This window comes from Musa acuminata, chromosome BXJ1-1, assembly GCF_036884655.1.
Source record: "Musa acuminata AAA Group cultivar baxijiao chromosome BXJ1-1, Cavendish_Baxijiao_AAA, whole genome shotgun sequence".
NCBI classification, from domain to species: Eukaryota; Viridiplantae; Streptophyta; class Magnoliopsida; order Zingiberales; family Musaceae; genus Musa; species Musa acuminata.
In genome coordinates this window covers 18,773,684-18,793,746 of record NC_088327.1, presented here as the reverse complement: position 1 = coordinate 18,793,746, position 20,063 = coordinate 18,773,684, and the positions used below count along the sequence as shown (strand labels likewise).

General features: G+C 36.8%; 2 protein-coding genes across 3 annotated transcripts in view; both read right to left on the bottom strand.

Moving 5' to 3' along the window:
* LOC103998626 (pentatricopeptide repeat-containing protein At4g04790, mitochondrial) overlaps positions 1-4,994 on the bottom strand; it is a 62,522-nt gene extending 57,528 nt beyond the window's left edge. The window contains exons 1-3 of the mRNA XM_009420157.3: positions 4,442-4,994; positions 4,277-4,327; positions 1,398-2,027 (exon numbers count right to left, since the gene is read on the bottom strand). Of these exons, the coding sequence (XP_009418432.2) occupies positions 1,398-2,027; positions 4,277-4,327; positions 4,442-4,697 (937 nt within the window). The 5' untranslated portion in view covers positions 4,698-4,994. The remainder of the gene's footprint in view (positions 1-1,397; positions 2,028-4,276; positions 4,328-4,441) is intronic.
* A 723-nt stretch (positions 4,995-5,717) lies between these two features.
* On the bottom strand, positions 5,718-12,079 carry LOC103998641 (uncharacterized vacuolar membrane protein YML018C). 2 transcript variants are annotated; one of them, XM_009420178.3, is made up of 4 exons: positions 11,872-12,079; positions 10,061-10,693; positions 9,530-9,950; positions 5,718-6,500 (listed from the first exon to the last, which is right to left on the bottom strand). In XM_009420178.3, exons 2-4 carry the CDS (start codon positions 10,622-10,624, stop codon positions 6,223-6,225), a joined length of 1,263 nt encoding a protein of 420 aa, XP_009418453.2. In that variant the 5' UTR covers positions 10,625-10,693; positions 11,872-12,079; the 3' UTR covers positions 5,718-6,222. The 2 variants fall into 2 exon arrangements, with proteins under 2 accessions (XP_009418453.2, XP_009418443.2); XM_009420168.3 differs by having other exon boundaries at positions 10,061-10,679; positions 11,872-12,063.
* Positions 12,080-20,063: the final 7,984 nt, after the last annotated feature.

The window sequence follows — 20,063 nt, the reverse complement described above, 5'->3', positions numbered from 1 at the left end:
AAATTCATCCTGCATTTGCATTGATCAAGCTGTTTGTCTAATGCAAGACTTGACTATCATTTTGCAACTAAGTCGTAGCTACAAGTCAGAGGATTGGCACCACATTTGACAAAATTAGCAGTGCATGAATTTAGGCTTGATTTTCATGTATACAGGCTAGATGCACGATAATAAAACATTAATCCTCGAGGACCTAACCTAAATCTGCAAGGTTCATAGCTTGATCTTTGTGGATCAAGCCCCAAATCATTAAGGAAAAGAGCCTCAACACCAACCTAGATTCATAAAAACTAATTGCAATAAATCCTAAATATTTACATCTAATGGAGAGTAAGTATATCGAAAGATTAGGTTCAAATTTACCTAATTTTAAAGAAAATCTTATTTGAATTTCAAAGATTGTGCCTCTCCTTAATGATTCGAGTTTAGGAGAGAAATTAAGTGAGATTTGAGCAGGATTGAGAGAGGGAAAGAAAGAGGGGGAAAGGGATGGAATGGGTTTAATAGAAAGACAAAAGACTCCAGCCGATCTCTTTGAGAACCAAGAATAGGGTGGTGAGCTGATGATGTTACTCCAGTAAACATCAACAATTAGGCAATAAGCCCAATTTTTGGCTGGTACCAGGTGGTTCCGTAATACCACAACAGACCAGAATGTCAACCCAGTTTTCTAAACCGTGGTCATAATTTGCCTGCAAAAAATTGAGACATTTTTCTTCCTTTTTTAAGCCCCAATTGCCAAATTTCATATACTTCAATTTGATCAAAATCACTCTATCACGCAACTAAAAATCTGAACAAAATTATCAGCAAAAGAAAAAAACCTTTACCAACTTAAGACAAGCAAGCCACAAACACAATATAGACTTGTCCATTCAATCTCCCTGAACCAAATTACAACAGCTTGAGTGATGGTCCTAGATCAATAATCATAAATTTCCACATTAGGCTTTTCTTATCAACAAAGAGTTTTAGATCAAGAGTCTTAAACTTCCATGCAAGCAAGGAAACACAAGAAGCACATAGACTGATCATAAAGGGTATTCTATTTGCTTCGACTGTGATCCAGTATTAATGGGTCACAGCTTAAGATCAGCATCTCTAAGCAAAAAAAGACAGATATAATACGAACAAATTATAAAGAATCTTAAATGATACACAAGGGCAGTACACATGCATGGAATATGGACTAAAAATTGATATCCTCGAAACCAGAAAAATGAAATAGTAACAAAAGAAACTGTCATATATTAACAATTAGCACCAAATACACTATAAAAGGAAATGGCAAATCGGAGGACATTCTATCAAAAATTGGGAACTAGAAGAACAAAAGTACACTTAGAACAACAACCAAGAGAATCAAAGGGAATAATAGAAAAATAACACGGACATACCTGCAAATTTATAGCTGTCTTGAGTATCAGCAACTCCAACAGAATCAATTAGCTCCCGAATTTTATCTTCGTTACCAACACTTATCCAAAGCAACATTTCATAATAACCTATTCTGGAAGAGGACTCAGGATTCTCATCTTTGAAGAACTCACTGAACATTTGGAATTCTTGTGTCAATTTCATGTCAATCATGTACATTAGTAGTGGACCATAACTTTGTTCCTCAATTTGCAAGCCCTTTTCTCTCATGGATGCAAAAAGTCCATATGCCTTTTTTATATGAACCATGGAATCTTCTTCGTTGCTACAATTTCTAGCTTTACTTATGCAGAGTCCTATTAAGGCATTATATTCCCTCAAGCCCATTTCTCTCCCCAGCCTACCGAAGAATTCCACAGTGGACTTAGTACCAAGTTTGTCTGCACATTTTTTCATCAGTTCTACAAATCGGCGAGACTCTGTATTCTTGAATATGTATTTCTGCTTTCTTTCCCTTGATACTTCCTTCTTCCATTGTGTAGTGTTGATCTGAGACATACTAGAAAACCACGGTACATCTAATATGTTCTTTAGAAGCATCCCATCAGTGGACTCTTTAGAAGAGGATGGATGTGACATGTCATTGTCACCTTACAATAACAAGTAGATGATGACAAAGGAAAAAAAATATTTCAAGTGAGACAACCCTCTGGTTATCAGGAAAATATTCCCCACTAAAAAAAGGACACATGTTCTTGAATTAAATTGCAAAACATGTTAGCTGCCACTCATAAATTTCCATGCTTTAAGGAAAAAAAGGTTGCAAATAAAAATAGGAATTTAAAAATGACTTCAGTGAATTAAATTCATTGGATATCTCCAACTAGAGATGAATACAAAAAAAGAAATCTGGAATGTGCTCCAAAGTCTATGATGTGGTTAAAACAGAAGTAGACTGCAATGTTTCAAGTCCAACAATTGCAGAGCAAAGTTTTCTTCCGTGTAGCTAACAATACTAGAAATTGAGAATTGAGGTCAATGTCACAAGCACTTTAGAAAAGAAAAAATCAGAAGGTACGGCTGGCTACCAAAAGAGGCAATTGAAAAGACTAGGCAACACATGATAAGCTTTGGAAAATCAACTAAAATATTTTACTGATCCCACAAAGCCAGAAGATACTTCCAGAAGGCTTAAACCTAGAAGGGATCAACAGTAACAGCTTTACAGAAGAAGTCCTCGAAAAGAAAATGAGAGAAAAATTTAATCTAGCCTATTATACCAACAGAAGGTGAATAAAGTTCTCAGTCCATTGTACCAACAAATGAAGAAAGTGGTCATCTAGAATTTACCAATAAGCTGAATGACTTTGTTGTAAGTGCATTATAAATTGAGAGTTTCCACAAGAAAAATATGTTCACTAAGATGAGCCAGATAAATGCTAAAATGGTCAAATTTTCCCACATGTAGAACAATCATTTGCAGAAGCTCAACCTGAGATCATATCTGATTTTATTAAGTTCCTCACTTGTGCTAAAGCCATATCACAGAAGAAAAATATGTTTCTTTTATTGAGCCAGATAAATGCTAACAATATCTAAATTTTTCGAGTGTAGACTAATCATTTGCAGAAGATCTACTTAAGATCACATCTGATTCTTTCAAGTTAGGTTGGATTGTCTTCTTAAGACCATATGACTATTGGAGCTCTTCAATCAGCATGCAGAGATCAGATATAGAAACCATCAGGTGCAATACAAGAATCAAGGAGAACCATAGGGCTTTCATGGGCCTTGCCGAGCAAGATAAATTTGCAGTCCACGAGAACAGCATATGTTGGCATCACTGATCTCGCAAATGTTTAATCTCCCCAATCCCTCAGGCTATTTGTTAATTGCTCTCATGTAGTTTGATGACCCTTCACAGGTGTATGATTTGAATTTGGGATATCAAAAGCTTCCCAACATATTTGATATCACCAACACAATTTTTACTGTCTTTTCTCGTGTTCTTCATTTCTCTTGTTCCCTCTTTCATTCAGATCCTGCACCCTTTTCTTTTATCATAGCAGCATAGCCTACTAACAATATCATTGCATTCATTCCCTTGCTCATATATGGCTTCTCCTAACTTCCCTCCACATATATTTCTATTTTTTGGGATACTCTCCAATTTCCCTATCCTGCGTCTTCTCTTTCCTCATATCTATAATATGCATCATCTTCTTTTTATGCAACTTTTAGTTTTGATCACCTTTGTAGGTTTGCATCGGATTTCCAGTTTAAACTTTTGATCCAACTAATGTGAGAATTGATAAGTGTTATACATGCATAAGCTCAAATTTTTATTCTTGTTTAAGTGTCTAAAAATCATATATTAAATAAAACTCAACAATGCCCAGGATCTATAATTATTAAATTATGGCTTATAGTGAAGGTGCAGTGGTTCATATTCTCTACAGAAACTGTGTAGAACTGAGTAGAAAATGCCTGACCATTAGATCTACAGATTCTAGTACGCCGATCATTTCAAAGCAGCCCCATATCATGTTTGCATTAGTGAGATACTAATAAAAGTTTATACTGCCCAATCCTCTAATTTTTGCAAAGCTAAATTTTTTTAAAGAAAAAAAGATAAGATGCGCGCTAAACAGATTCATGGTAGTTTGCACACAAAAACGCCTCGATGCAAAACCAAGAGACTGTTTTCCTCAGTCTTGATGACACGAAAAGCCAAAAAAAACCAAGAACCCGTTTTCCTCATTCTTGATGACGAGAAAAGCAAAAAAAAACCAAGAAACCGTTTTCCTCGTTCTTGATGACAAGAAAAGCAATACAAGCATCCCGAGACAACCTATCGAAATAAAACACACGCGTGTTACTGTAAGAACTATCAACATACCACTTAATATTGAGGATATCGCCTTAGAAATCCCGAAAGCGGAGTCTACCGCTGAAAATAACCAAGAAACAATGATAGAAACCGAGCATTAGCACGTTCTTACAGATTTAGGCACCGAAAATTGCATCAAAAAGGCATCATTGGACGAACATATCTGACCCTCACCAGGGGCAAGAGACGACTTGGAAATCCTCGAGGCTGCTGGCTTCAGCCGCGATAGCACCTGTTTTGAAACAACCCCCGCGGGCTTCTCGGCGGTTTCAGAGCCGGAGGACTGCGGCGACGAGTTGGTGAAGTGGATAGGGTCGGGGCTCTTCTTCGGGGGCACGAACTCCGGCGACGGCGGAACGGGTTTGGGGTTCTTGGAGGTCTTTGTTGCGGCAAAAGCAGCGAATAAACTGCTCAGTTTCTTGCTGCACATCGGATCCGATGGAGGACGAGGGTTGAAATTCTTCTCCCCACACCACTACAAGCCCCAGAAGAATGAGACGGAGAAGAGGGATTTAAGACAGCTATCGCCCCCGATTCTTTCTCTTTTACGGCAACTCTGCCACCGAGTTGAAAAAGGGTTCACAAAGAAAGCCTTGTCGAAACTCCTCTTCCCTTCTTCGGCGAGACTGGCGCTATTAACCCTAATTCATACTCTCTGTTCCAACTGCTGGGCGATTTGAGACGCTTTCTATATGCGTTTCAGTTTGCCCTCGTAAATCGCTTAGCAAATGTCTCGAGGACCAGAGGTAATATATCTTTCAGCCTAATTACTCATACATGGAAAATAAATAAAATTATTAACTTCAAATAAATATTTAAGTCAATCAAAATTGATATAAACCTCCCTCCTTATTAACGTTACCATGATCATGACATCTCGATTGTATTAGTCAAATAGAATTATCAAAACGAGGTAGCATATTTTCATTCTAAGATTTCATGCCGGGTATTATATTTTTTTACAGGAACAGATTTATTTTATTTGAGATAAATAAAATCTTTATTATGTCGAATTTTTATTACTATTAGGGAGGGGTTGATTTTTTGTCAAATATGAACATATATCATAAATAATTATAGAATCAAACTCGAAGAATGACAGACATATTTTAGATAAATGTATTGAGCCTCCGTGGTAGGCTATGCAAACTTGGTTAAAAAAAATATTACAATATTACACATGCAATATAATCTTGCAGTGACTCAAGACTAATACGAGTCGATATCCAATCGATTTTTGATAATTATATGATTTTCTTGTCTCATATAGCATCAGATTGTTATTTTAGTATTAGATCTCATGGGTACAGATCTTTTGTTGGTGAAGGAGAGTTTAGTAAGGAACACGTTATCGAGTCAAGATCTTTACAAGTAAATCTGTCGATGAAAAATTCAACTGTCACAAAGTTAGAATAGAAATTCTAAATCATGAACGACAGAAAAAAAAAACTTCTAAAATGATTTTAAAATCCTTGAACATAAAGATTTTTCCGAATCTTACGATTCTAACAGAAATCGCCAATCCTGAGGTGGAGACTTCGCCAAAAGGTATCAATTGAGTGTTTGGTGAATTCTTTTCACCAGGTTGGCAATCAAATGTTCTTCTCAATTAAACCAATTATTACATATTTTCTTTTACAAAAAAAATCTTGCCACTTTATCGTTTCCAAAAAGTGTGTACAAGAAAAAAAAAAAAAAAAAAAAAAACGTGTACAAAATACGCACCTGTTCATGTCGTACCCACGAAATATCATATAGTTGAAGACATGATCCATTCGAACCAGCAACAATGGGTAGCGGAACAAACTGAGTAACTTCCTTGTAATCCCTTCATATCATGCTCAAATATTGTGGCTGCCCAGGATTTCGATGTTCTATGAAGCAACTGGCTGACATGATGAACTGAAAATAAGAACATAGATGACTAAGACGATATGTTGATTGATTCATCAATATCATCTATCGTCAGCCACAACAGTGCTTGTAGTTTCCTGCTCCTCTTGAATAACTTGAGTTCCACAGAGATCATCAGATGGGACATTGATCCCAGCAAAACCAGCCAAAACAGCAACCGCTCCAATGTAGTCCATGAGGCGAGGAGCATTGCCTGTAAGCGAATCCACAACAGCAGCTATTGGAACCTGAATCGTGAGACCAGCTGTTGCAACAGTTGTTGTAGTTAGATGCACGGCCTTCGCCCACAAGTAATCGCTCAGCACATTATCTAGCAAACCTGTAACAAAGAAAATAGGAGCAGGTGTTTCACCTCTTTTCTCAATACTAACACTCACAAATTATGCCATTATGCAAGTACAGAGCCCTTATATAGCAACAATTTAGTGAAAGAAAACATATGTTCTAGAACAGACGATCGATCAGTACCTCTAGTAAAATTGTCAGAATGCTCTGAAAACATAAAAACCGCTAGATGGCTAAACTTGCACCATACATGACTCCACTGAGTGGACACAAGAAAAACTAGGAAGAACAATATGTGGGTTGCCCAATGCCACAATTTGATACTATCAGTAACCACCTGATTAATACAGGTCAGAGGAAAATTCACTTAAAAAGACACGGGGAGTAGAGCATCCTTTGGAGTGCAAAAATCATCTTTGGATAAATCATCTTACCTCCAGAACAATTCAAAGTTCCTATCTAAAAGTCCAAGACAGGCAACAGCAAATATGGGAATCTATTCCATGTAACCACCATCTAAATTTAATACAGATACCACCAGAAATAGTATCCCCGAAGACCTTTTATTACCAAATATAAACATTCAAATGTACAATCATTATCGATACAACTCCAGCTACTTGAATTGCAAGGCTTTTAGCATTTATATACGCATCTCAACCAGATGCCATAATAATTCAAGACTTCTAGATAGAGAAGGATTTCCAGGCGGAAGTAAAAGCTCCATTGTTTCCACGACCTGATCTCAAATAATTTCCATTTGCTGAAGATAAGATGAGACTTACAGCTTCTAAATGATTAGGAAAAGATGAAGTATCCAACAAAACGAGGAGGTGGGATATCCAATAAATTGTTTCAGTTGAAGTTTTTACACACATTCTTGATAACCAAATGTTCTTCCCATTTTACCAAATGAGGCAGATGGCTCAGCCACATCAAAAGGCTACTCATAGTGCTGGCAGCTAAATGTGAAAGAAAACAAGTAGTAGGGTAAGCAAATAGACTAGAGCTTTGTTATTTGGGTCCAGGCATGTCATAAAGGCACTGGTTTTAGAGAGATTCTTGCCACCGTGTTTCATAAGCTCTTGGTTGATCCCTACAAGATACAGTGGCCTGCTCCCCTGTACTATGCATGCAACAGGAAGCACCTTGAACTTAGTAGAGTTATACTAGTCACCAAGAGTAAAAGATGAAAGAGGAAGGAAGGAGAGCTTAAATAGTTCTTCCCAAACACAAAGGAATGCACCCTATTTATTTCTCAATCATCCCAACAGTTAGCCTTAATGACCCATCGATTAGGAGAGTATTGGATTCTCTTAAATTAGGCTAATATAGGTTAAGTGTCACCACCATGGTCAAGTCTTTCAAAGATAATTTAAACACAAACAACATCAAGCTCATTCAACAACACATGATAAACTAAAATTTTATACAATGATAATAAAATCATAAATTCCCCAACTGTTTGGTATCAACTGCATGGATTTTTTGCCACAATTGAGATATGTAAAAATTCATATCTTTATAAAGAGTCATATCTTTAGTTAAGTTAATAGTATTTAAATATTTATTTATAGTTTTTATAAAAATCTTTTTGGGTCTCTCTGTGCCTCTCCTCACACTATTAATAATAATCATTTCACCTGTTCTAACTATTGTCTATTCTCGTACTACTAATAGTATGTCTCCTATGCACATGTCTGTACCATCTTAAATAATTTTTTTCACATTTTATCCTCTATCGAGGCGATACTCCTTGTTCATAAATAAAGATATTTCTTTTCTTATCTTTCCTGCTAACTCCACGCATTCACCTTAACATTCTCATCTCAGAAGCACAAACTTCTTATATATGTTATTTCTTAACTATCCAATACTCAAATCGATAAAACATTATTGGTCTAACAATTATCATATAAAATTTTCTTATAATCTCAAAAATATGTGATCATAACTACTAACGCTCTTTACCATTTTAATCATCCTATTTTTACTATATAAATAATATCTTTATCAATCTCTTCATCTTATTGAATAATTGATTCAAGATACTTCAAACTTTTACTTAATGGAACTTCTTATCCTACTAACTTAACTATATCCTTTTGTCTCCTAGTATTACTAAAATTGATCTAAAAGAAACTTACAAAATTTCAAACTTAATTAAAAATCTACCAACAGTTAGAATATAAGAATTTGCTTTTATCCTTTGAGAAGGGAGAAAAAGGAGGATATAGTGGTTTACGATAGAGCAATTCTGAAGTTCTCTATAAGGAAGTCCTAAAGCTCCAACCAAATACTCAAGAATTCAAAAGGCTTTATGACAAGTAATTCATGAAAAAGTTTCCCCTTTTCCACCTCCTCTTTATGTCACATTCTATGCAAAATGTGACGTCACAAGAGAGATTTAAAAGATGGGGACTGCTTAACCTTAAATATACTGCCATGTATTATAGATTCTCCTGCACCAAATTTTTTTTAAAAAGATAAGTCATACGTCACTTAATAGAATATTTTGTGATGATAGGGGATTGTTGGCTCTCATGCTAAGAATGCCTCACGCTAGAAACTTTATAAAAATCTGGCATTGCACATGACGGCTATAAAGTGTGCTTACAAAAATACATTAGAAACAGTAAATATTAGCAATTTTTTATGCATTAACCAAAAAATAATTAAATGGCTTTTTTGTTGCATACATAGACCCTCCCAAACCTACATTGGTGGGAGCCTCATATACTGGAAAGCCCCTTAACTCAAATATGAGTGATATGCTGCAAGGCTGAAACCTAATTAGTTAGCACTATTCCTACTGTAATAGGAGGATGTAAACAGATTTAACTACTTGAAAGATTTACCCAGACTTTCAAATTTGGATAAAGAAATGGAGCATAATTTCAACCAAACTGTTACGATACTGAAGAAAGGAAGAACAGAAGAGCTTCCTATGATGATTCATACAGTAAAAGAGTATATATGTCAAGAAGTATATAATGATATCATAAACAAGTACTTCTACAAAAACTTTTACGAACATGAGATGAACACAAATAGACAACCAACCTTTTCCAACAATAAGACCAAATTGCTTCCAACTAAGCTTGTGAAATGGCTCTAGCTTTGTGAAATCCAACATTAACGAAACAGGAAGAAAGATCAGCAGATTAAACAAACCAAGAAATCCAAGAAACTGAGCGGTGCTAGCTTGACCTTCTCCCTCTTTCTCATCAGACAATTTTTTCCGAATCAGGGTGATATAAACAGCATATAGCCCTGCCGAAACGAGAGCAAGAATATCTCCAAGAAGAGGGTTGGTCACAATGGCATTAATTCCTGAAATTGAATCAGTTAAGCTGACTATTATTGTTCCTCCCATGCAGAGAAGGACACTAAATAGCTTCACCCATGTGAACTTTTCTCCTAAAAATGCCAGAGCAACCAAGAAAGTGAAAAGGCTAGAAGTGCTGCTCAAAATAGTATTTGACTGTGGAAAAGAGAACAGATTAATTAGAATGCTACTAGAAAGAGAATGTAAAAGAGGAAAAACAAAGAAGTGCAAACATCAATTGCCATTCATTATTCTTTGGTACCTACCGTCACAGTCGTGTATTTAAGAGAGAGATTAAATGTTAATTGAGCAAAGAACCAAAAAGGGCATATCAGCAGGCTGACTTTAGCTACACGAGTGCGAGTCCAGCGCCCCTTCGCATCCACTTGTTTCCTGCATTCATCAGTGATCACATATCGTTCTTGCTCAGTGAATGCATTGCTAGAGACAGAATCTTCAAGTCTAGAATCAACCACAGAAACAATTTCCCGCTGACTATGACTCATTATAACAAGTGGTCCAGTATCATGACAACTCTCCACTAGAAGATTTACATTCTCCAGATTATCTGATTGTTGCCCGTCTGAATCATTCTTGCTTCTGAACCAGTACCAAGAATTCTCCAATGTATCCTCAAGACACCGAGAAATCTCCACAATTGGTATAAGTACCACGAACAATGAATTGCATATATAGGTTATTAGAAAAGGAGAAACACCAGAATCTACAACTGATTTAACTATATAACTAGCAGCAATCCATATAGTAGCTACTGCAACTATGCATATCAAACCCAAAGCCCAACGCCAAGAATCTCTGTTCAACCACATTGTAGCTGGTCTAAATGTACGATAAATCCAACTTGATCCAGCTTACAACTATTTCCTGTGGAAAAGAAACTATAATATTGATTTAAAACTTTTAAACAAACATTTCGTTCAACAGTCATAAAATTAGTGAGTACAATATCAAATAGTAAGAGATGACTAAAAATGGCCTAAAAGTAAATAGTAGCAACAATATCTGTCCCTGCTTTATGACACATTTAAAATTTTCACCCCCCGATAAATATTTCCTAACCAAAGCAGTCACACATGAAACAAACCGAACAGAACAACCAAGCCAAAAAATTTTATTGGTGAACTCCGTTACATATAACCAAAGAATCTAAGTTTTTCCTTTGAAAAGTAGAATCTAAAACTTCTAGTAGTTTATTAAAATATTTTTAATTCTCACCTGCACAAGTGTGCCTTTTGCTCTCTTGTAATTTATTAGATTCTCTTCCCATGTAGGTTGAATTGAATCGTGGCACTTGCTTTCTCACATTTGTGGTTTCATATTTTCTTCAAAATTAAATAGATTTTACAATCTAATATTTCATAGGCACAACTTGTATAACTCCAACTAGTTTTCTATATATTGCAGCATGTACAGTCTTCTAAATTCCTGGGCCATTACAGTATCAGATTATTTTTGGACGAGATAATTATGCTGCTTCCACAGTCAAAACACGCAAACTGTTATCCCAAAAATGATTGACACGTCCAATAGCAACTTAAAATCATTTCCCAAAACTATATGTCGAAATCCGCAAAAACTCATACAAATGACTATCTAGTACACCCTGCGTCATTCCAGAATCAGATCATTTTTGGACGAGACAATCATGCTGCTTCCGCATTCAAAATTGCTACTCGTTTCCAGAAGAATGATTGACGCGCCCAAAAGCAACTCAAAAACATCTCCCCAGATTATATGTTCTGATCCATAATGCTTGAACAGAGGTTTTTGCACCTACGTGCAAACCAAAGTGCAAAATTCTTCACGCTTAAAGAATCAGTAATTTTGTGGTTGTCCGTATAATCATGGTGAAAGCCCTTTGATATTTCTTTAACATAATTGGACTCCAACTTTCTTGCCCTTCTTTAAATCGGATTCTTAGCATGAAAAGTAGAACCCCCATCAAATCGAGATCGCGTCAAATTGGAAAGCCCAATCATCAAAACTCACAATCCTCTGAATCAAAGAGAAGCAACGGAGCAAACAGGGACAAAACGGAGTCTGAGAAGAAAGATACCTTGGAGGGGTTTGATCTCAGTCCAATCGACTACCAGGAGAAACGAGGAGAAGACGGGAATCTGAGGAAAGAAAGATATCCGCAACTAGAGAAGCCCTCGTTTACCCATAAATTAGGATCCGCCGTTCGATCCCCGTGGACGCTAAGTCGCCGACGGGTCATCCACCAGAGTGACCGTTCGTGGTGTCAGGCATCACAGCGCCTATTAAATGCAGATAGCAGCAGTCGAATTTTTTAGGTGGATTTTAAAATATAATTCCTTCATAAATAATTCCTTCGTACTAATCAAAAGGTGGATTTTAAAATATAATTCCTTCATAAATAATTATTTTTTAAAACCATAATAAAGTGGATCGAATTGGGATAGATACATTAAGATTGATAAGTATTTTGATATTCTCATAATCAACAAGAAATCGGAATATTAAGAAGAGTCCTCGTAAAAGAAATAAATGTTAAAAATTATGTTTTAATTTTTTTTATAATTATTCTCAAAATATTTTTCTCTAAAATTTAAAAAAAAATATGGGAGAAAAGAAACAAATATAACGAGGAATCTTAGTACGAGAAGAATCCTTATGAAAGAAGAAGATTTGATTATTCATTATAATGAAAGAGAACAAAATATGAAGAATACTTGGTGTGTTTCTAAGTTATTCTCTAAAATCTCGAGAGGGTTTTCCTACATTATTTTCAAAAAGAGTGGGAAAAAGGATGTAAATCTTTTACGGTATTTATAAGAGGATATACAAGGGATTTGTACTGAGTGAAGATAATTCAATGATCTTATAATTGATTTCATAAGAAATTTATTTTTCTCTATAGATATAAGCTTTCTAGTACATACAAAATTACGTTAATCTTTTATCGATTTTCTGATATATTTTTTATTTATTAATTTTTACATTCCTCTTTTAGTTTTTGAGTTCTCCTTCTTTCTCGAAACATCATCATAAAGCTTTTGAATATATTATAATATTTTATTTCATCAAATTGGTTATTATATTCCTTTTGAATGTCGTTATAATGTTTTTGTTAGGATCAAGAACTAAGAGGGGGGGGTGAATTAGTGGAGCGGAAATTTTTCAGTGATTAAAACGAAAGCTGCGTTCGTTCGATAAAAATAATTTCGATGTGAAAGCCGATTCTAAGATTACTTTAACTTGAGATTAAGCGAGAAGACGTTAAAGTAGATCTACGAAGGCAGTTTGCAGTTTATGATGGAAAGCAGAATACAAGCGCAAACTGAAAAGCGACATTCGTACGATAAAAGCCGATTTACGTCTAAACGCAGATTTGGAAAGTTCTGAACTTAGAAACTTGTTCGTAAGATCGCAGAAGGCAGTAAACAGTTATGATTGAAATCAAAACGTAAATGTAAACTGAAATATGATGATCGTACAGAAAAACGATTTACGTCTAAACGTAGATTCGGAAAGTTCTGAACTTAGAAACTTGTTCGTAAAATCGCAGAAGGCAGTAAGCTATTGAGAAGTTTGCAGTGAAGGTAAAATGCTCAAAGGAAATGCAAACCGAGATTTAGAGTGGTTCGGTCAATCTTGACCTACTCCACTTTTGGCTTCCTCCACCGACGAGGTCACCGACGTCAACTAGAGGCCTTCCTTCAATAGGCGAAGGCCAACCACCCTTTTACAGATTCACTCCGTTTGACGGGCTTAGGAGACAACCCTTACAGAAGTTTTCTCTCCTCTCTTTACAACTCAAACTTTGAAGAACAGAAGGAGGAGAACTTTTTGTCTTTACAACAGTTTTGAGCTCTAAGAATCACAGAAAGATATCAAGATTTCAAGTGTAAGTTGCTACCTTTTAGTGCTGAATGGGTGGGGTATTTATAGGCCCCAACCCAGTTCAAATTTGGAGCTCAAAATTGTCAATTCCCGGAATTTCGGGATCAGGCGGTTGCAACTCCTGATTGGGGCGGTTGCACTGCCTAGCAGAGCTCGAAGGCTGAGCCTCTGGGCGGTGCCACCTTTGTCAGGGGCGGTTGCACCTCTCTGCCAGAGCTCGAAGACCGAGCTCAAGCGATTGCACCTCCTGACTGGGGCGGTTGCACCGCCTGGCAGAGCTCGAAACTTGAGCTCAGGCGATGCCACCTCTTGTCAGGAGAGGTTGCACCGCCCAGTCTCGCTCAAAGACTGAGCCCAGGCGGTTGCACCTCCTACAGTAATCAGGGTCCGAATGGGTAGATCCATTCGGCCCAAATTGGGTCTTTCAGGGGCCCAATTTCCCCAAGATTAAGCCAATGGGATCACCTCCCATCACCAACTTAATCATTGTGCTAACTACGATAAATCCTAAGACAATTTCTGCAGCTTGCTCCGGTGCGTCAATCGCATCTTCCGGCGAGTTTCCGGCGAACTTCCGTCGATCATCCGATGAATCCTCGGTGATTCTCCTGCGGACTTCTGGCAAACTCCTGGACTTGCGACGATACACTTGGCAAGTTCCGACGAGCTTCTTTGGCAAGCTTCTGGACTTCTCGGATTTGTTCCCGCAGAACCTCCGACATTGTCCGAACTTCCATCGAGCTCTCGAACTCCCAACATGATCATTGTCATGACTCCGGCGCAACTCCTGCTGCATGTCTTACTTTCATCGTAGTTAATCCTGCACACTTATCTCAACACATAGATTAGACAACAAATGACAATTGACTTCATTATCAAAATCCGAGATTCAACAATCTCCCCCTTTTTGATGATGACAATCAATTGATAATGGAGTTAACCTTAACTCCCCCTGTCTATATGCCATACTTGAGATAAGTCATTCTTGAATTTAAAACCTTATAAATTCAAGAGACATATTCCCATCATGATTCCTATCATGATGTATCTCTTTGAAGATGATGTCAAGTCTTGACTTTCATTTTCAAATTTTACATTACAAGTTTGAATGATGGTAATAGTAGCAATTCATCATATTGTAAGATATCAACATGTAAAGCTGTGAAGTAAGATTTTGATATCATTACATGATGCACACATTTCTTATATTTTAGCAAGTGTTGCATTTCTATATATGGCATCTTTTCATATATCTCTTGATGATGCAAGCATGGCATAATCATAGCATCAGTGTTTATAGCATCGAATCAATTCATATATTTCTCCCCCTTTGTCATCAACAAAAAGCATAATAGATGTGATACCAGGAAAACAATATAAGCAAGTTATCAAGCATATAAAGGAAGGCATGATAAGTATAATGTTTTGAATACTTCTTCTCCTTGTATGTTATAATTCTTTGTGCATGAAAGAGGAAAGTCATTTTATCAAATCCATTTCGAAAAAATATTTTTCATAAGAGTGTGTTTGATTTTTGTCATTCCAGCTGTTAAGCGAGTCCGAAAATGAGATGAATTCTTTCATGCATTCGGACCAGATTATGCTACAAAAATCAAAGCATTTCAACACATGGCAATCAAGTGATTTGATCATTCAATAAAGTCCGAAAAGTAATTTTAACTAGTTTAAGTATTCGGACACATCAACATTCCTAATTCTCCTCTTATGAAATCAAATTGTTCTTATCAAAACATGTCAGCTAGTTGATGTTTAGTATTAATGACAATGACTTATCAACTGCATTGGTATATCACTTTTTAAAACTATATTTATCACGGAAATTAAAGCACAAGGTTTTCAAAACTTTTATAAAATCCGAGATAACCATTTAGTTTATATTTACCACAAGGCACAGGGCATATATTCACCACGATAGATGTTTACAACTCTACATATGCTCAAAATATATCAGGTAACCATATCAAGGATCAAGTCAAAGCACATCATGGTGAGTAACATAAGGAGTTTACAATAACAACAGATGATTGTGTTCATACAAGCTCATTCATGAGGTGGAAAATTAAAGTGCCTAAACAAGGAGTCAAATTGACGATGAATTTGCTGCAGCTCAGATAGGATTTGATCTTGTCGTTGTTCAAGCCGTTCTTTGCTTTGTTCGAATCGGTCCATCCGAATTCCAATATCTTCGACAGATGATGTATGAGTTTGCTCAGATGGATGTGTTTCCTCAAAGGGACAGATCGGAGGAGATTGGGTACCCCTAAATACTGGTGTTTCCGGTTCTGGTTCAGGTTGAGGAGGATCAATTCTTCTTGGCATTCTAACCCAGTTACCGTTTCTATAAAAACATCTTAATCGGTGAAGTAGATTTTTATTAATTATGCTAAATCTATCTACTTTTATTACTTCTTCTTCTGGTGGTATTAGAATATCGTAGGCTTTCATTATTCTAGTTATTATACCACCATATGGGAGCATCATGTCTTTCTTAGATAGTTCTAACATGTTTTGTTGGATAAGATAACCAAGACAGATGTCATGTCCTTTCATGATCAAATATATAGTTCCTAATTATAATTGGCTTACTTCATCATGATGGTATTGTTTAGGGAGAATGATGCTAGTTAGGATATGATGAAGTACCTTAGTGTTTAGAGGCAGTAGATGTTCATAACTTTTAGGAACAAATGCTAAATTGGGATTGGCAAAAATTGTTCCTAGGGCTTCAACGTATGTTGTTCCAACAGTTTCATCATCCCATGATCCTCTAAAGTAAAGTCCTCTACTTTTCATGGGAATACCTATCATGTCGCAAATGAATCTATCCGTAATTGAGATGTGTTGTCCTAAAAGATAGGTGGACATTCTTTCTTCTTCATCTACTTGTATGTTATTGTAAAACAATCTAACAAGTCTTGGATAGATGGGTTCGTTAATTTGCAAAATTGGAAGTAGATCTAAGTTTGCAAACCATTGGATTGTTTCTAAGTCTCTTAGCTCATTTAAGTCTACGTATTTTCCCTTATTGACACTCCTAAGTTCGAAAGAGGAAAATTTTTCAGCATGGTATTTTGAATCGAAAAGGGTGAGATCAAAATCTTCTACTAATCTCCTCTTTCCTTTGTCCCTTGAGGATCTTCTAGATCCCATAACTACTGCTGTTTAGAACAATAGTGATGAGCAAGAGTAAATGAATCAAAAAATAGAGTTTAAGGGCTTCTTAGAGAGTACCTTAGTGAGATCTTCAAGAGAGGGAAGGATCGTTGATGCTTTGCTTCGAAATGAGGGGTTTTTGGGATGCTAAGATGGGAGAAATGGGGATGGAGGAGGCTTGGAAGAGCAGAGGAGGGAAGGGAGTGAGTTGGGGTCGGTTTCACCGCCGGCCCTAGCTTGGGTTAAAAAGGGGCAGAGTTGCGGGCGGTTGCACCTCTGGTTGGAGCGATGCAACCGCTCGCAACACGTGACAGCTAGAGGTGCTACCTCCAACTGGGGTGGTGCCACCGCTTGCAAGCGGTGAGCACTTGTTCTGATCAGTGTGATCTGATCTGAGAGTTTTTCTGTCTTGAGGAGAATTTTCATTCAGAGCAATCAACTTTACTTACGTAATTACGTAAGAATTTTTTATTTTAAGATAAGGACTTTTGCACGATCAAGATAGATTTTTAACGTGCATACTCTCAATGTCGTGCACGTGTTTGTGATAGTTTCTTCAAGTTGGTAAGTCTTGCAAGTTCATGACAGACTTAGTCACTTCATGGTACAGAGTTAGATTCGAAGGTTATGAACGGATGAAATTGATGGGTTCGAAAATCCAGGGGATATATGAATTTGGGAATCATACGTTTCTAATTCAGAAAAGTCAAATAAGGTTGTATCTAAGTCGCATTTGTGATTCATAATCTCCGTCTGTAATCTAGGCTAGAGAGCATTGCGAGTTCCTTTTTGGATCTTGGGTTATGAATATCGAGAATCAAGGAGCAGAATATTATTTCTTGCTCCAGCCTAAAATTTTTATATTTTTAATGTTTTTACAGGAAGGGATAAATTTTTAGGTACCCATTTGCTTTTGGGTGCCTCACAAATAGATCTACATTGTTTATCATGTTGCATAGCATTTATCATGGTTCCTTTAGGAACCCAAATCAATTTGTTTGGACTAATTTTCTTGAATGGACAATAGTGCGTATTGTGTCCAAGTTTGCAACAAAAGTTGCATTTGGTTTGGTGTTGAACATGTAAGATGGGGCCTTTTATGAAGGTGGTTGGATTTTGGTGAGAACTTCTCACAAATCCAATTCCACTCCTTTTTGGAACGTGACCCTTGTTTGCAAGGATCATGTTTAATGACTTGCTACCAATCTCGAATTTCTTCAAGGTGTCTTTAAGTAGCAAGTTTTTTTTTTTGAGAGATTCTAGATCATGGCATTTGATGCATGGATCTAAACTATCATGATATTCAGTTTTTAACTTATCAAAATCACAAGTAAGACTATCATGCTCCTTTTTTAGCAATTTATATTTTCTATTGATAATCTTGCATTCATCAAATAAGTCATGGAAGACATTTAATAATTCATCAAAAGATAAATCTGCATCTAATAAATTTGTTACCTCCTCTCCGATGGCCATTAAGGCATAATGAGCAACTTGCTCGGTGTTGGACTCCTCTTCTTCGGACGCGCTCGAATCATCCCATGTTGCTTTGAGCGCCTTCTTCTTTGTTGTTCTCTTTTTGGCTTGGGGACAATCACTCTTGTAGTGTCCCGGCTTTTTGCACTCATAGCAAATAACTTGGTCCTTCTTGAGTTCAAGTTTATTTTTAGTGTCATTCTTAATCTTGTTTCTTTTAATGAATTTTTTAAATTTTCTTATTAGAAGTGCCAAGTCATCATCACAGTCCTCATCACTTGAGTTTTCTTTCAAGTGGTCTTCCAAAGTTCTAAGTGCCATATCCTTCCTGTTCTTTGGAAGGATGTCTTCTTGCTCTTCATGAGCTTTGCAAGTCATCTCGTAGGTCATTAATGACCCAATTAGTTCTTCAAGAGGGAAGTTGTTTAGATCTTTCGCCTCTTGAATAGCAGTGACTTTAGGATCCCAACTCTTAGGAAGGGATCTTAGAATCTTATTTACGAGCTCAAAATCCGAAAAACTTTTTCCGAGTCCTTTTAGACCGTTGACGACATCCGTGAAACGAGTAAACATGTCGCCAATAGTCTCACTCGGTTTCATCCGGAAAAGTTCGAAAGAGTGTAACAAAAGATTGATTTTTGACTCTTTCACTCTACTTGTGCCTTCGTGAGTCACTTCGAGTGTGTGCCAAATATCAAATGCGGTTTCACAAATCGAAACACGATTAAACTCGTTTTTATCAAGTGCACAAAATAAGGCATTCATAGCCTTTGCATTAAGAGCGAAAGCCTTCTTCTCCAAATCATTCCAATCGATCATTGGAAGAGAAGACTTCGAAAAACCATTCTCGACAAGATTCCAAAGTTCAAAATCCATAGAAATAAGAAAGATCCTCATTCGGGTCTTCCAATAGGTGTAGTCCGTCCCATTGAACATGGGTGGACGTGTAATAGAATGGCCCTCTTGGTTTCTGGCGTAAGCCATCTCTCTTGGGTTTTAATCCGTTTGAGAGTTAACCGCGCTCTAATACCAATTGTTAGGATCAAGAGCACTAAGAGGGGGGGGGGGGGGTGAATTAGTGCAGCGGAAATTTTTCAGCGATTAAAACGAAAGCTGCGTTCGTTCGATAAAAACGATTTCGATATGAAAGCCGATTCTAAGATTACTTTAACTTGAGATTAAGCGAGAAGACGTTAAAGTAGATCTACGAAGGCAGTTTGCAGTTTATGATGGAAAGCAGAATACAAGCGCAAACTGAAAAGCGACGTTCGTACGATAAAAGCCGATTTACGTCTAAACGCATATTTGGAAAGTTCTGAACTTAGAAACTTGTTCGTAAGATCGCAGAAGGCAGTAAACAGTTATGATTGAAATCAAAACGTAAACGTAAACTGAAATATGATGATCGTACAGAAAAACGATTTACGTCTAAACGCAGATTCGGAAAGTTCTGAACTTAGAAACTTGTTCGTAAAATCGCAGAAGGCAGTAAGCTATTGAGAAGTTTGCAGTGAAGGTAAAATGCTCAAAGGAAATGCAAACCGAGATTTAGAGTGGTTCGGTCAATCTTGATCTACTCCACTTTTGGCTTCCTCCACCGACGAGGTCACCGACGTCAACTATAGGCCTTCCTTCAATAGGCGAAGGCCAACCACCCTTTTACAGATTCACTCCTTTTAACGGGCTTAGGAGACAACCCTTACAGAAGTTTTCTCTCCTCTCTTTACAACTCAA

Bases quoted from the DNA above. Each gene is read 5' to 3' on its own strand.
- LOC103998641 (XM_009420178.3), bottom strand. From the start codon at position 10,624: ATGTGGTTGAACAGAGATTCTTGGCGTTGGGCTTTGGGTTTGATATGC. The intron at 9,951-10,060 runs GTAGGTACCAAA...TCTTTTCCACAG, and splicing joins TTAAATACACGACTGTGACG to TCAAATACTATTTTGAGCAG. The intron at 6,501-9,529 runs GTTGGTTGTCTA...TCTTTGTTACAG, and splicing joins TGGTCTTATTGTTGGAAAAG to GTTTGCTAGATAATGTGCTG.